This window comes from Erinaceus europaeus, chromosome 19, assembly GCF_950295315.1.
Source record: "Erinaceus europaeus chromosome 19, mEriEur2.1, whole genome shotgun sequence".
NCBI classification, from domain to species: domain Eukaryota; kingdom Metazoa; phylum Chordata; class Mammalia; order Eulipotyphla; family Erinaceidae; genus Erinaceus; species Erinaceus europaeus.
This window is the reverse complement of record NC_080180.1, coordinates 19,669,402-19,681,946: the sequence shown is the minus strand read 5'-3', so window position 1 is coordinate 19,681,946 and position 12,545 is coordinate 19,669,402. Positions and strand designations below refer to the sequence as shown.

The following is a 12,545-nucleotide window of genomic DNA, read 5'->3' as shown; positions in this document are numbered from 1 at the left end:
TTGCCCTGGTTCGCACAGCACTCAAAATCAAAACAGAAGGTGAGGAACCTCGGCACTTGCATCCCCTTTGCAGAGGTGCTCCTGCTATGTCAGAGTCCTCCCCATGGGTAGCTTATCAGCCAGGGCCTATGCCAGGACCTGGACCCTCCAGGAGGACAGAACCCCTCCCTGGTGCTCATCTGGGCAGACGCCAGGCACCTGTGACAATTATGGGAAGGTGTCCGGGGTGGGGATGAGAAGGGGCAGGGCAAGTGTGACAGGGAGGGACAAGCCAGAGCAGCACAAAGTATGGGGGAGAAAAGGATCTGGGGGTGTGGTGCTTTGAAAGGCAAGAGGAAGAGCGTGAGCTACCCCAGCCTTTAGAGTCAAGTGCCCTGAGGGCACTCAGAAAGGTCATGCTGGTGCCTTCCTGCGTCCCCAGGCAACTTTGAACAGGCCAACGAGGAGCTGAGGGCCATCATCAAGAAGATCTGGAAGAGAACCAGCATGAAGCTCCTGGACCAGCTCATCCCTCCCATCGGAGGTGGGTGCTGTGGGGTGTGGGGCAATGAGGACCCAAGGGCATCTGAGAAGGACCTGGACCCTCCAGGAGGACAGGGCAGATGCCAGCCAGTCTTGGAGCACCCTAAAATCCTCTTCTGGCCATGAGGCTCCCACCCCAAGGCTGGTGTCAGAGTCCCCACGGGACGTACATGCCTGGCCCCTCTGCAGATGACGAGGTGACTGTGGGGAAGTTCTACGCCACCTTCCTCATCCAGGAGCACTTCCGCAAGTTCATGAAGCGCCAGGAGGAGTATTATGGGTACCAGCCCAAGAAGGATACCGTACAGATCCAGGTCAGCCTGACGCTAACACACTTGAGCTCCTCTGGGACTAGCTCTAGAGAGGGACCCCCTGGTCCTGAGAGGCAGTGACAAGGCTGTGGGGAGTGAGGGGATGGCATGACTCTTCAACTTGATCCAAGAGGGAGAATGTTTTCACCTTGAAAGAAGAGCTAGAGCTCTTCCATTTCTGGATACTGAAACCCAAGGAGAGAGGGAAAGTTAGTGCTCTTGTGACATGAAAGATGGTACAGTGGATTAGGTGTTGGACTCTCAAGTGTGAGATTCTGAGTTTAAGTCCCAGCATCTATATACCAGAGTGATTATACTCCCATTCCCCCCCATCTCTGTCTCTTTCTCTGCTCTCCCTCCCCTTCCCTCACCTCTCCTCTCCCATTAATAACAAATAAAAATGTTTAAAGAACTTTTTAATGCTTTATTTATTCAATAGAGAGTCAGAGGTTGAGAGGGAAGGGGGAGATAGAGATAAAGATACACACAGAGAGAGAGAGAGAGAGAGAGAGAACTGCAGTCCTGAAGCTTCCCCCCTGATGTGGGATCAGGGACTTGAACCTGGGTCTTCGCATATGATAACAGGTGTGCTCAGCCAGTTCAACAACCACATCCCAGCTCTTAAAGAATTTTTATAAGTTTTTGGTCTCCAAACAAGGTAGATTCCCCCAAGGGACCCTAAAATAACCCACCAGGTAGGCCAATGGCATTTTTGGAACTCTGGTTTATTTTTCTTTTGAGGTTTGTTTTACTTCCTACATATGAGAGAGAGAGGCAGAGAGAAGGAGAGAGAGAAACCAGAGCACCACTCTAGTACGTGCAGTGCTAGGGATCAAACCAGGAACCTCAGGCCTGAAATTTCAATGTTCTACCTGTTGAGCTATTTCCCCAGCCACTCGGACTTTGTCTTTTCTGAGACTGGAGTAAGAGGGAGCTCAGAGCACCACTCCATCATATGCAGTTCCAGAGATTAAACCTAGCGTTTCACACAGGCAAGAAATGTGCTCTATCAGAAGTCGGGCTGTAGCACAGTGGATTAAGCACAAGTGGTGCAAAGCACAAGGACCGGCATAATGATCCCAGTTCGAGCCCCCGGCTCCCCACCTGCAAGGGAGTCACTTCACAGGTGGTGAAGCAGGTCTGCAGGTGTCTATCTTTCTCTCTCCCTCTCTGTCTTTCCCTCCTCTCTCCATTTCTCTCTGTCCTATCCAACAATGACAACATTAATAACTACAACAATAAAACAATACGGGCAACAAAAGGAAATAAATATTTTTAAAATGTGCTCTATCTACTGAGCTACCTCTCTAGTTGCTAGAACTGTGTTGTTGTCTCACCCTCCATATGTATTTTTTTTTCTGTTTTTAATATACATTTGCCACTAGAGTTATTGGTGTCTGCATGAGCCTACTGTTGCTGGTAGTCATTTTTTTATAGGGGATAAGAAACAGAGAAGGGGGGGAGAGAGAGAAAGGGAGAAAAGAATGAGAAGAGACGCCTGCGGCACGGCTTTACTACTTACGAAGCTCCCCCTGCAGGCAGGGACCAGGGTCTTGAACCCAGGCAGTGCTCATAATTTATCATTTCAGAAATACCCGTGCATTTGGGCTGTGTGCTGAGAATGTATGTCATTGCTGTTGATATACTGAAGCAACGTTATAGTAGTGAATGTTACAGAAACAGCCCTTTGCTGAACCCCTTGAAAGTAATTCCCAACATGCTGCTCCATCAATTTAGATGTTAGTGTGTGTTTCCCCTAAAGGCTTCTCCACTGGATCCTGAGGCCTGAGCATGCCACCACTGTCCTCACAACATGCTTCAGAGCCCAAGAGCCTGGTGCAGAGCCATAATCACATATATCTGTAGCCTCTCTTTGGCCTGGGTGTCAGCAATGAGCCAGGTGGAGGGGTGCAGTTCTGGTCACTGGATCTCTTGTCTGTCCATGTCCCCAGGCAGGACTGAGAACGATAGAGGAGGAGGCAGCCCCTGAGATCCGCCGCACCATCTCAGGGGACCTGACGGCTGAAGAGGAGCTGGAGCGAGCCATGGTGGAGGCGGCCATGGAGGAGGGCATCTTCCGGGTTAGTGAAGATCGTGGCCAGAGGGTCTGGGTGAGGGAACAGCGAGCGAGGCCCCCCAAGGAGGAAGCCTGGGAGCCGAGCTTTATAGAAGAGGGTGGAGAGTAAAGGCTGATGACATCCACTGCCCGTATGTCTCGGGACTCGGAATTAATGGTCTCTTCTCCCCTTGCCATAAGCACTGGTCACCATTCCACCTCTGAGGAAACACCTGGTGCCCCACCCACTCCAGCCCCTCCTGTTCTCGAACCACCAGCCCTCATCCCTATGCCCCAGTCACCATTCTCACCCTTCCACTCCAGAGGACTGGAGGCCTGTTTGGCCAAATGGACAACTTTCTGGAAAGAACCAACTCCCTGCCCCCCGTCATGGCCAACCAGAGACCCCTCCAGTTTGTCGAGATTGAGATGGAGGAGCTGGAGTCGCCTGTCTTCCTGGAGGATTTCCCTCAAGATCCCAACGCCCACCCTCTGGCTCATGCCAACACCAACAATGCCAACGCCAATGTTGCCCAGGGCAACCGAGGCCCTAGCAACAGCCAGGCTTTCTCCAGGTAACAGCCAGTGGGAGCTGTGGAGAGGGTCTGTGGAGACATGCTGAGGGGATACCAGGCTTCTTTTAGAAGAGGGACTCTGGCATCCTTTGCTTGGTTTGGGGTCCACCCTACACTCTAATTGAACCAGGCAGGTGTGGACAGCAGAGATGTGCTGGCCAGCAAGGGGCAGCCTTGTGCTGGCTGATTCCAGTTTCTTGGATTTGGGTTTTTTTTATGTATTTTTTAATACTTATTTATCTATTTTGTTGCCCTTGTTTTTATAGTTGTAGTTATTATTGTTGTTGTCATTGATGTCATTGTTGTTGGATAGGACAGAGAGAAGTGGAGAGAGGAGCGGGAGAGAAAGATAGACACCTGCAGACCTGCTTCACTGCCTGTGAGGCGACTCCCCTGCAGGTGGGGAGCCGGGGGCTCAAATCGTGGATTTGAGTTTTAGGAGACCCCACACAGTGTTGAGGGTGGCCCCTCTCTCCCATCCCTATCCCTAGACTAAATAGTCAGTGCTTATGTAAGTATGAACAACAGCAGAGAGAGCCTCACAGTGCATGTAATCCCTGGGAGCTAAAGACAGCAGCCTGGAGATTAGAGGTACGAGTCCCCCACCTGCAGGAGTGAGGAGCACAGGGCAGAGAGCAGCTGTACCCCCTGGGGTCAGACAGACGTCCATCCCCCCACCCCTTGAAGGGCACCTGTGCCTGGGGTGCTGTGGGGCCAGGTTGTAGGAACACTACAGTGCCACAGGCATTATGTGGAGTGATAGTGCCTATAGTCATCCCATATTTGGGGGTGCAGAAGGCTGGGGCTTAAGAGATAGAAAGGACAAAGCGGAGACCCATTAGCACCTGGGGAGCACTCAGAGCCAGTAGGTCTGTGGTGGGGCCTGGCCAGCTCCCAACTTGAGAGGCCAGTGGGCAGTCAGGTTGAGAAGTAGAGTCCTGGAGGCTGCAAGGCTGGTGTTGAGCCACGGAGGATGGGCAGAGTAGGGAGCAGGGAGGGACCCTCAGGGCCTGTGATGGGGACCAATGAGGGCACACCAGTGGAGCCCCCATGCTGGCCTTAGACCCTGAGGGAAGGTATAGGTCTGCCCCATGACCCAATACCATTCCAGTGTCCACTGCGAGGAGGAACTTCCTGGAGAAACAGAGACACTGGCAGCCAGAAGAGGAGCCTTCAGCCATGCCCGGAAGACCCTAGGTCAGTCTTCCAAGTGCCCAGGAGGTGGGGATGCATATGCCAGGAAGCTCACCCCACTCAGCAGCCCCTAGATGCACAAGGCCCATCAGCTGGTGGTCTGCCAGTCAGTCCCAGGCCACTGTGTGCCAGTGGGAGCCCTGAGCTTGGAGTCCAACAGAAATAAGGGGACCCATCCTTTTCCTCAACGTGGGCAAAACACATATGTATTCAACGTAGACTTACATGCACTCATGTGCACATGTGCCATCATGCACAACGTGTATCCATACATATACATGTAAGTATCAGTATATGTAGGCATACATGTGAGTGAAGATGCACGTGTGCATCCCATATGTACAGACATTTGTACACATATGCCTACATATATGGGCACACTGAAAGCCTTTTTTATTGCCACTAGAATTATCACTGAAGTTTGGTGCCTACACAAGGAATCCACCACTCCTGGCAGCCATTTTTTCCTTTTTCCTTCCTCCCTTTTTTGATTTGACAGGACAGAGAGGAACTGAGAAGCAAGGGGGAGAGAGAGAAAGTGAGACACCTGCATCACTGCTTCACTGCTTTCCACTGCATGTGAAACTGTGTTCCCCCTGCAGGTGGGGACCAGGGTCTTAAACCCAGATCCTTGCGCATAACATGTGTACTCAATCAAGTGCGTCACCTCCCAGCCCCAAAGACCTCTGAATGGAGCTGCTTCCTCTTCCCAAGCCCACAGGGGCAGAGGGTAGCAGAGGCCACAGAAGGCTTCTCCTTAGGAAGAAGAGGGAAGTGCGGTGATGTGGAGTTGGTGGGCCCTTTACATCACCACCTTCTCGAGTGCCTTCCCCAGCCCCGGGGTTCTCAGAGGGACCTAGTATGTAGCTGGCTGGCTGAGTAGGTCTCTGTAGGTGGGGCTCAGCCAGGCAAGAAATCAGCCCCTCTTCCCCACAGGCCCCCATGGTGTATCCTGTGTGGAGAAGCCAAGAGGACAGCTGAACCAGAGCATGGTGCCAGGCACTGGGTCAGCCCCTGCCCCCCACCAGGTACCAGGGCAGAGGAAGGGGGTGCAGTGGTTTGCCCATCAACTGGAGGGGTCTCCTGGCTCCCAGCCTTTCTGTGGGTCTTTCTGGGCCTTCTCAAGGAGCTAGGGCTCCTCAGATCCCAGTGGCTCCAGCTCCCCATGGGGCCTGTGTTTCTGTGCTCTTGGAGCAGTGGTCCAGGAAGGAGCCGCCCCCTGCAGAGGAGAGGAGCCCCACTCTGGGGCCACTGCCTGAGGAGCCCCCCCACAGTAGCAGGGCCCGGGGGAGTCCTTCTAAGCACCCAGCTCCAGCGACAGCCCGGCTTATCCAGGAGGTATGGCAAAATACACAGAGCAAGGGACTGTTCAGTGGTTGGACACAGGGTGGGGTTGGTGGAGGCACCTCAGAAGTCCCCCCACAGCTTCCCATACTGTCTGCAGGCTCTGGTCCGAGGGGGCCTGGACAGCTTGGCAGCTGATGCTGGCTTCATCATGGTGACAGGCCAGGCCCTGGCAGATGCCTGCCAGATGGAGCCAGAGGAAGTGGAGGTGGCGGCGACAGAGCTCCTGAGAGGACGGGAGTCTCCAGAGGATGTGACCCATGGCTCCAGCCTCCAGTCCTCAATGGGCAGCCTGGACCTGCCCCAAGGCTCCCAGGAGACCCTCATTACCCCTGGGCCATGAAAGGGGGCCCAGAACCAGCACCTTCAGTGGGGGGCTGGGGCAGCAAGTGGTGGAAACCTCCCACCCCCATCTGCCAGCAGCTGAGCAGGTGGACTGAACAGCAGCATCAAGAAACACTCCAACTGCCAAAGAAGATGGACAGGTCCTTCTCTCCCGCTGAAGGCTCCCTCAAGTGGAGTTTCTCCTGTCACCTGGCCAGCCTGTCAGTGCCTCAGCTGCTTGGCCTGAGGCCACTCCCAACAGCAGGACAGTAAAATCACCAGCCTGTGACACCTAGCCTCTGCTTGCCTTCTTTTTGGACCCATCTACGCCCCTCTCTCCCCTCCCCCAGCCCCTGACCAGGTGTCTCGGCCTGATAGACAGAGAAGGGTGGGGTCTGGGTTGTTGTTCTGCATGAGACAACTCCCCCTCCCCCACTGTGGGGTAAGAGATCCCCTGAAAGTCCACCATAGGTCCCCTGACCATGGCCCCATAGCCCAGTCACACCCAAGATAGCCTTCTGGAAGCCGTGACTATGCCTCATTGACCAGAGTCCACTGCCAGCCAGGCCTCGGTTGCACTGTTTATGGCCCAGGCTTCAAAGTCCTCCTGTCGCCATGGCTTCCTGTCCCCACTGGGGGTGATGGCCAGGGGTGGTCACAGCTCAGCACGGCTCCGCCAGCCACCTGAGGCCTCTCACTTCACATCAGAGCAAGTTCACACACATGCTCACTTTAAAGATTCCATTTTAGAGACATGATAACAGAGGCGCAGAGGAGTGAGGAGGTGGTGAAGTCACAATCTTCCAGAAGCTGGGCTGGGACATAGCTCACTTGGCTAGTGCCCTCCTTTGCCATATATGTGACCCAGGTTCGAGCCGGGCCCCCAGTTAGCTGAAAGAAGCTTCAGTGTTGTTGTGTCAACATCTTTCTCGCTCTTGCTCCACCCCCCAACACACACCCCACCTTTCTATCTTAAAAAAGAAAAAGAATTTTCTGGAAACCCTCCACCCCCATCCTGGCTAGATAAGTACTCTTTCCCCTCCCCTCTGCCAAGCCCCTGCATTCTGTGTTGCCTTGGTAACCACATGGCCCTCCCACAGACAACTGGCAGAGCCCTGGGCAGCTCCTTGCAGACCCTGTGCTGTGCATGGCTCAGTTGGGTTGCCCTGCAGACTCCTGCCCCAGGCTCCCACTGTACCCCAAGGCCTCCTGGCTCCCCCAGTCAGTGCAGCCATTTCAGAGCTGCTCACTAACAAACCTCAGCACAAGCCCTTCAGCTTGATTTCCAGACTGACCCCACCCTCAGTGGAAGTGGCTTCTCCTGTAGCCAATGCTTCCAGTTCTACCCAGGCGCCCACCCTCCTTCCCTCCCCCTCCCTCCTGCATCTGCAGACTCCACACTGAAAAAGTTTCTGTCTTGACAGTGTGACCTTACAGTTATCCTCGCATTCATCCACTCTTCCTTCCTTCCTTCCTTCCTTCCTTCCTTCCTTCCTTCCTTCCTTCTTTCCTTCCATCTGGTCCTCCTTTCTTTCCATCTCTCTCATCCTTCAATTCATCCATTTATTTATTTGTTTATTTATTTATTTGTTTATTTTTACCTCAGTTTATCTCTGGGACTCACTGCTGGTGATTTTTTCATTTTATAGGATAGGACAGAGAGAAACTGAGAGGGGAGGGGGAGATAGAGGAGAGAGAAAGATAGACACCCACAGACCTGTTTCACCACTTGTGAAGCAACCTCCCCTGCAGTTGGGGAACAGGGGCTCGAACTGGGATCCTTGAGAGTGTCTTTGCACTTCATAGTATGTGTGTTTAACTCAGTGTGCCACCCCTGCCCCCTCCTTCTATGCTTCATTCATTTATCTGTCCATCTCATCTATCATTACCACCTCTGCCTTTCTAATCAAACATCTGTCATCTGTTACCCTTGATCTAGCCCACTATTGAAGACCAAACCTCTTAGCTGGGTTGTCTCCTCATCTGCCTTTCCCGTTTCTCTGCCCCATGTCTCTGCCCTGTGGCACCTACCTGGTGACCCACACCTACTCTGAAACCATATTCCTCAGTTGCTCTAAAAACTGTGCTGCCAGTCCCAGGGTCCTCTATACGTCCTGGTTTTCCCTGGGTTCTAAGCAGCATTGGACACAACTCAGCTCTCCTTCCCTCACATCTTAGCTGCGTGTCCATCATCTTCTAATCCAGGCTGCTCATCCAAATCCCTTCTAAATGCCAGGTCCCTGGATCCTACTCCTCACAGACAAGTCCACCTAAGGCTTTTCTGGTCCAGTGTGACCCTCAACCCCTCATGTCACACCCCACCTCTGGCCTTCTAGGCCTCTGGGGCTGCTGCTGATCCAGGGGATCACATTCCTTGTTCAAACCAGAAGCTAGGATTGCCCCTGCCCCCTGCCTCTCCCTTCCCTGTCCCCCCCCCACACTGTACCCACAGATTCACCCTCCTAAGTAATCCTCCAGCCTCGCTCAGTCCCCTTCTCTCCATCCCCTCTAATCTGTTCAGTCCTGGTGTTGTGACTCATCTGTTGTGGCAGCCTCTCAGCTGGCCTCCTTGCCTCCTTTCTCCTCTGCCTCCCAGGCAACTCTGATCTTTCTAAAAGGAGAAACCGCTAATCTCATGACTTCATGTAAACCATTAAAGGCCTTCCAAGGCCCGGCAACAGCATGCACAGTCCCTGTCCCACTTGGCCTCAGCCCTGTGCTGACCCCTGCTGCCTTCTCTGCAAGTGTCCTCCATTTGACCAAGAGGTGTGGAGGCCAGGTGTCCCACAGGATCGAGGACTCATACCCCAGCTGCCAGTTTCCTGTGCTGTTGTGAGGACCACGTGAACAACCCAGACCACACCCCACCCTCATCTGCCAGTCTGACTTCAGGTCCTTGCCTCCTGCCCACCAACCTCATCTGCCAATCTGGCCCCAGGTTCTTGCTACCAGCCCACCACACTCAACAGCATCCTCCTCCCACGGGGCTCTCTTCAAGTCCCCTTTGCACATACCAGCTTCTCCCTTCTCATCCTGACAGAACCCCTGGGACCCTGTCAGGTGGCCCCAGTAAGCTCAGTGCTTCCCCCTTGTTCCTCCTCCTGCAGTTGATAGCTTTGATCTTGGCACGTGTTGACTGTTACAATTAGAAGTTAACAGTCTGCTTTTTCCAAGTCTGCCCTGTGCTTCTAAAGGGCAGAGACCCGATCATTATCAACTTTGTATCCCCAACAAGGGAGAGAGTGGAGAGAGAAAGAGGTTGGGGGGAGCTCACTGGGTAGGATGAGTATCATGCCATGCACGTGACCCAGGTTGGAGCCCTGGCACCACATAGGAGTGCCAAGACTCTGGGGAGAGTTCCAGTGCTATGTTATCTGTCTCTGTCTCTCCATCTAAATGAAAAAAAAAAGGTCAATCCAGGAGTGGTGAAATAGAGGATAAACAGGACCACCAGGTAAACCAATAAATGATGGAGATTATACTGAACCACTTGGCATGGCCAACAGTCTCTGCCTGTGGTCCACAGCCAGCAATGCTTCATCTCTCACAACATGAGTGGGTGTCTCCACTGTCCTGCTCCAACTCTGCCCCTTGGGGAACAGGCAGCCTGAAACTTACTTTGGGGGACAGTGGCATTTTAAGCATGCACATCCTGATCACCCACAAAAGGTTTATATGGGGTTCACTTCATATAGGCAGTTCTCAGGCCACAGTGGGTGACCAGGCTTTCACACCTGTCCTCAAGTTTGTCCCCTCTGGGTGGGAAGGGGGACTCACTCAACCACCATAGGGCTGGGGGCAGGGGGGCTACACCAGCCTGCCTCTAGGACACCTTGTGCCTGGTCTTCTACTCTTGGATATGGACTCCTCCTAGGGTGGGATCCCAGCCCCCTCCTGTCCCCTCTGCCACTGAACAGGATAGTCACCAGTCTGAGGAAATATGGTGGGACATGAGGGCAAGCCTCTCCCTCTGTGTCCTTTCTCACTTGGGTTACATCTTCAAGTACCTTGCTCCGCCCAGGTCTGGCCCTCTCTTTGGCTTTTCAAAGCTAGTTAGAAGATAAAGAGAAAAAGGAAGTTCCTGCCATGCCTCTGTGTGTCTTCTCATCCCATCCATCTCCCCAGCTGGTGGGAATGACAGGAAATTGGTGGAGGAGAGAGGACACACATTATTCCGAAAGGAAGTCTTTCACCTCCAGCCATCCAGTGAGAGGGTCTTTGATTCTCCCCTCCCTCAGCTGGTCCTGGAGCCCGGCACCCACTGCCCAGGCTGCAGCTTTCCTCCCTGGCCCACAGCACCCTGAGCCTGATGGCATCTGGATAACTGGCACTTTGTTTTTGTTGTTGTTCTTTGTATTAGTGATTTAATGTGATTCACAAAATTATAAGATAATGAGGATATAACCCAATAAAGTTCCCAGTACCAGTGTTCTGTGTTCTTATCCTTTCCATTGGGAACAGCAGTGGTTCTCCCAAGGTCACAAATATGACTTGATTATATAACTATCTATCTACAGCTATGTCCCTCTCTATATAATTTCCCCCATTTTTTCAATGCTCCTGCCTTCACTGCCTTTTTTTCCCCTCTCTCTTTCTCTAAGAAATAGTGCCTGACTTTCTCTGGTGTTTTCCAGATTCACTTTCCTTTCAATGATGTGATAAAAACTAGATTCCTGGGGGCTGGGCAGTAGCACAGTGGGTTAAGCATGTGTGGTGCAAAGCTCATGGACAGGCAGGCATAAGGATCCCAGTTTGAGGCCCCGGCTCCCCACCTGCAGGGGGTCACTTCACAGGCAGTGAAGCAGGTCTGCAGGTGTCTGTCTTTCTCTTCCCTTCTCTTCCTTCCCCTCCTCTCTCAATTTCTCTCTGTTCTATCCAACAACCATGACAACAAAAATAATAACAAAAACAAGGGAACAAAAGGGGGAAAAATGGCCTCCAGGAACAGTGGATTCATAGTGCAGGCACCGAGCCCCAGCAATAACTGTGGAAGCAAAAAAAAAAAACGATTACTGGTGACAAATGCTTTGGTTCCTGGTGGAATGGGGGTGCAGAGCCCTCTGGTTTTCTTCCTCTATCCTTTACCCCTCTAGTAGTATGGACCAAAATTCTTGGTGCAGAAAGTAGGGGTTCTGGGTTCTCTAATTGCTTCTTTGCTGGGCATGGACATCGGCATGTCAACCCATACCCCCAGCATGGATAACTGGCACTGTGCAGGGAAATTCTGTATGACTCCCACTGCCACCAGCACTACCTCCCGTCAGTCCACAATGCCCCCCCCCCAAAACACGCACACACTCCTATGTTTAAAGCCATACAAGCTCAAGCTCATTTGCCATTAATTACTCTGAAGGGGCTGACTGAGGCAAATCGCTACTAAAATTCAAGGAAAGGACACCTCCTTGGGCACTGGATATCTACAACTTCCTGGCAGTGCTAGTCCACTTAAACTTAATCAGAGAAGATGGAGGCAGGGGAGACAGCATAATGGTTATGCAAATAGCCTCTCATGCCTGAGGCTCTGGGGTCCCAAGTTAAACTCCCCTCTGCTCCCACACCACCATAAGTCAGAGCTGAGCAGTGCTCTGGCACAAAAACAAACAAACAAACAAAAAGACAAGAGTACAGACTGACTTCTCAGAGGCCCCTTCCTTCCCTTCAGGTCTGGAGAAGTTTCTCTGTCTCTTTCCCTCCTCTCCTTGTCTGCAACCTTGGGACTTCATCTCTCCACCACCCCCGCCCTTTTCTCTGCTTTCCCAACCTGGCTTCCCTTTACCATGCCCACACTTCCCTCTCTGTTCTCTCAGACTCCCCACTTCTGCCCCCCTTCTTTGGGATACCTGACTCCCAGTGACCCAAAGTCCACATGAGGCAGGGCAGAAAAAGGGCTCAGCTGGCCTTGGGTGGCTGGGACTCCCAGTGGCTCTGCCTAAGTCACCTGTGGCTTTGGCCCTGGTTGAACAAAGGGCAGACTGTTGATTGACGTGTAACTAACACACAGTAGAAGTGGCACATATGCAAAGTGCACTATCTAAGTAGCTTTGCACCCATGACCGGCGCAAAGCATAAGGACCCAGCTTCAAGCCCCTGGTCTCCATCTGTAGTGAAGGAAGCTTCAGGAGTGGTGGAACAGTGCTGCCAGTGTCTCTCTTTATTTCTCCCTCTGTCTCTACTTTCTCTCTTGATTCTTCTTTCTCAATCAAAAAAAATAAAGGGGAT

General features: G+C 52.6%; 1 protein-coding gene across 1 annotated transcript in view; it reads left to right on the top strand.

The window, feature by feature from the left end:
- Positions 1-6,615, top strand: part of CACNA1S (calcium voltage-gated channel subunit alpha1 S) — a 65,825-nt gene extending 59,210 nt beyond the window's left edge. Inside the window, exons 36-44 of the mRNA XM_060178517.1 lie at positions 1-39; positions 422-523; positions 712-836; positions 2,786-2,914; positions 3,214-3,464; positions 4,576-4,661; positions 5,595-5,686; positions 5,856-5,996; positions 6,103-6,615. The exon at positions 1-39 is cut by the window's left edge and continues 64 nt beyond it. Of these exons, the coding sequence (XP_060034500.1) occupies positions 1-39; positions 422-523; positions 712-836; positions 2,786-2,914; positions 3,214-3,464; positions 4,576-4,661; positions 5,595-5,686; positions 5,856-5,996; positions 6,103-6,345 (1,208 nt within the window). The 3' untranslated portion in view covers positions 6,346-6,615. The remainder of the gene's footprint in view (positions 40-421; positions 524-711; positions 837-2,785; positions 2,915-3,213; positions 3,465-4,575; positions 4,662-5,594; positions 5,687-5,855; positions 5,997-6,102) is intronic.
- Positions 6,616-12,545: the final 5,930 nt, after the last annotated feature.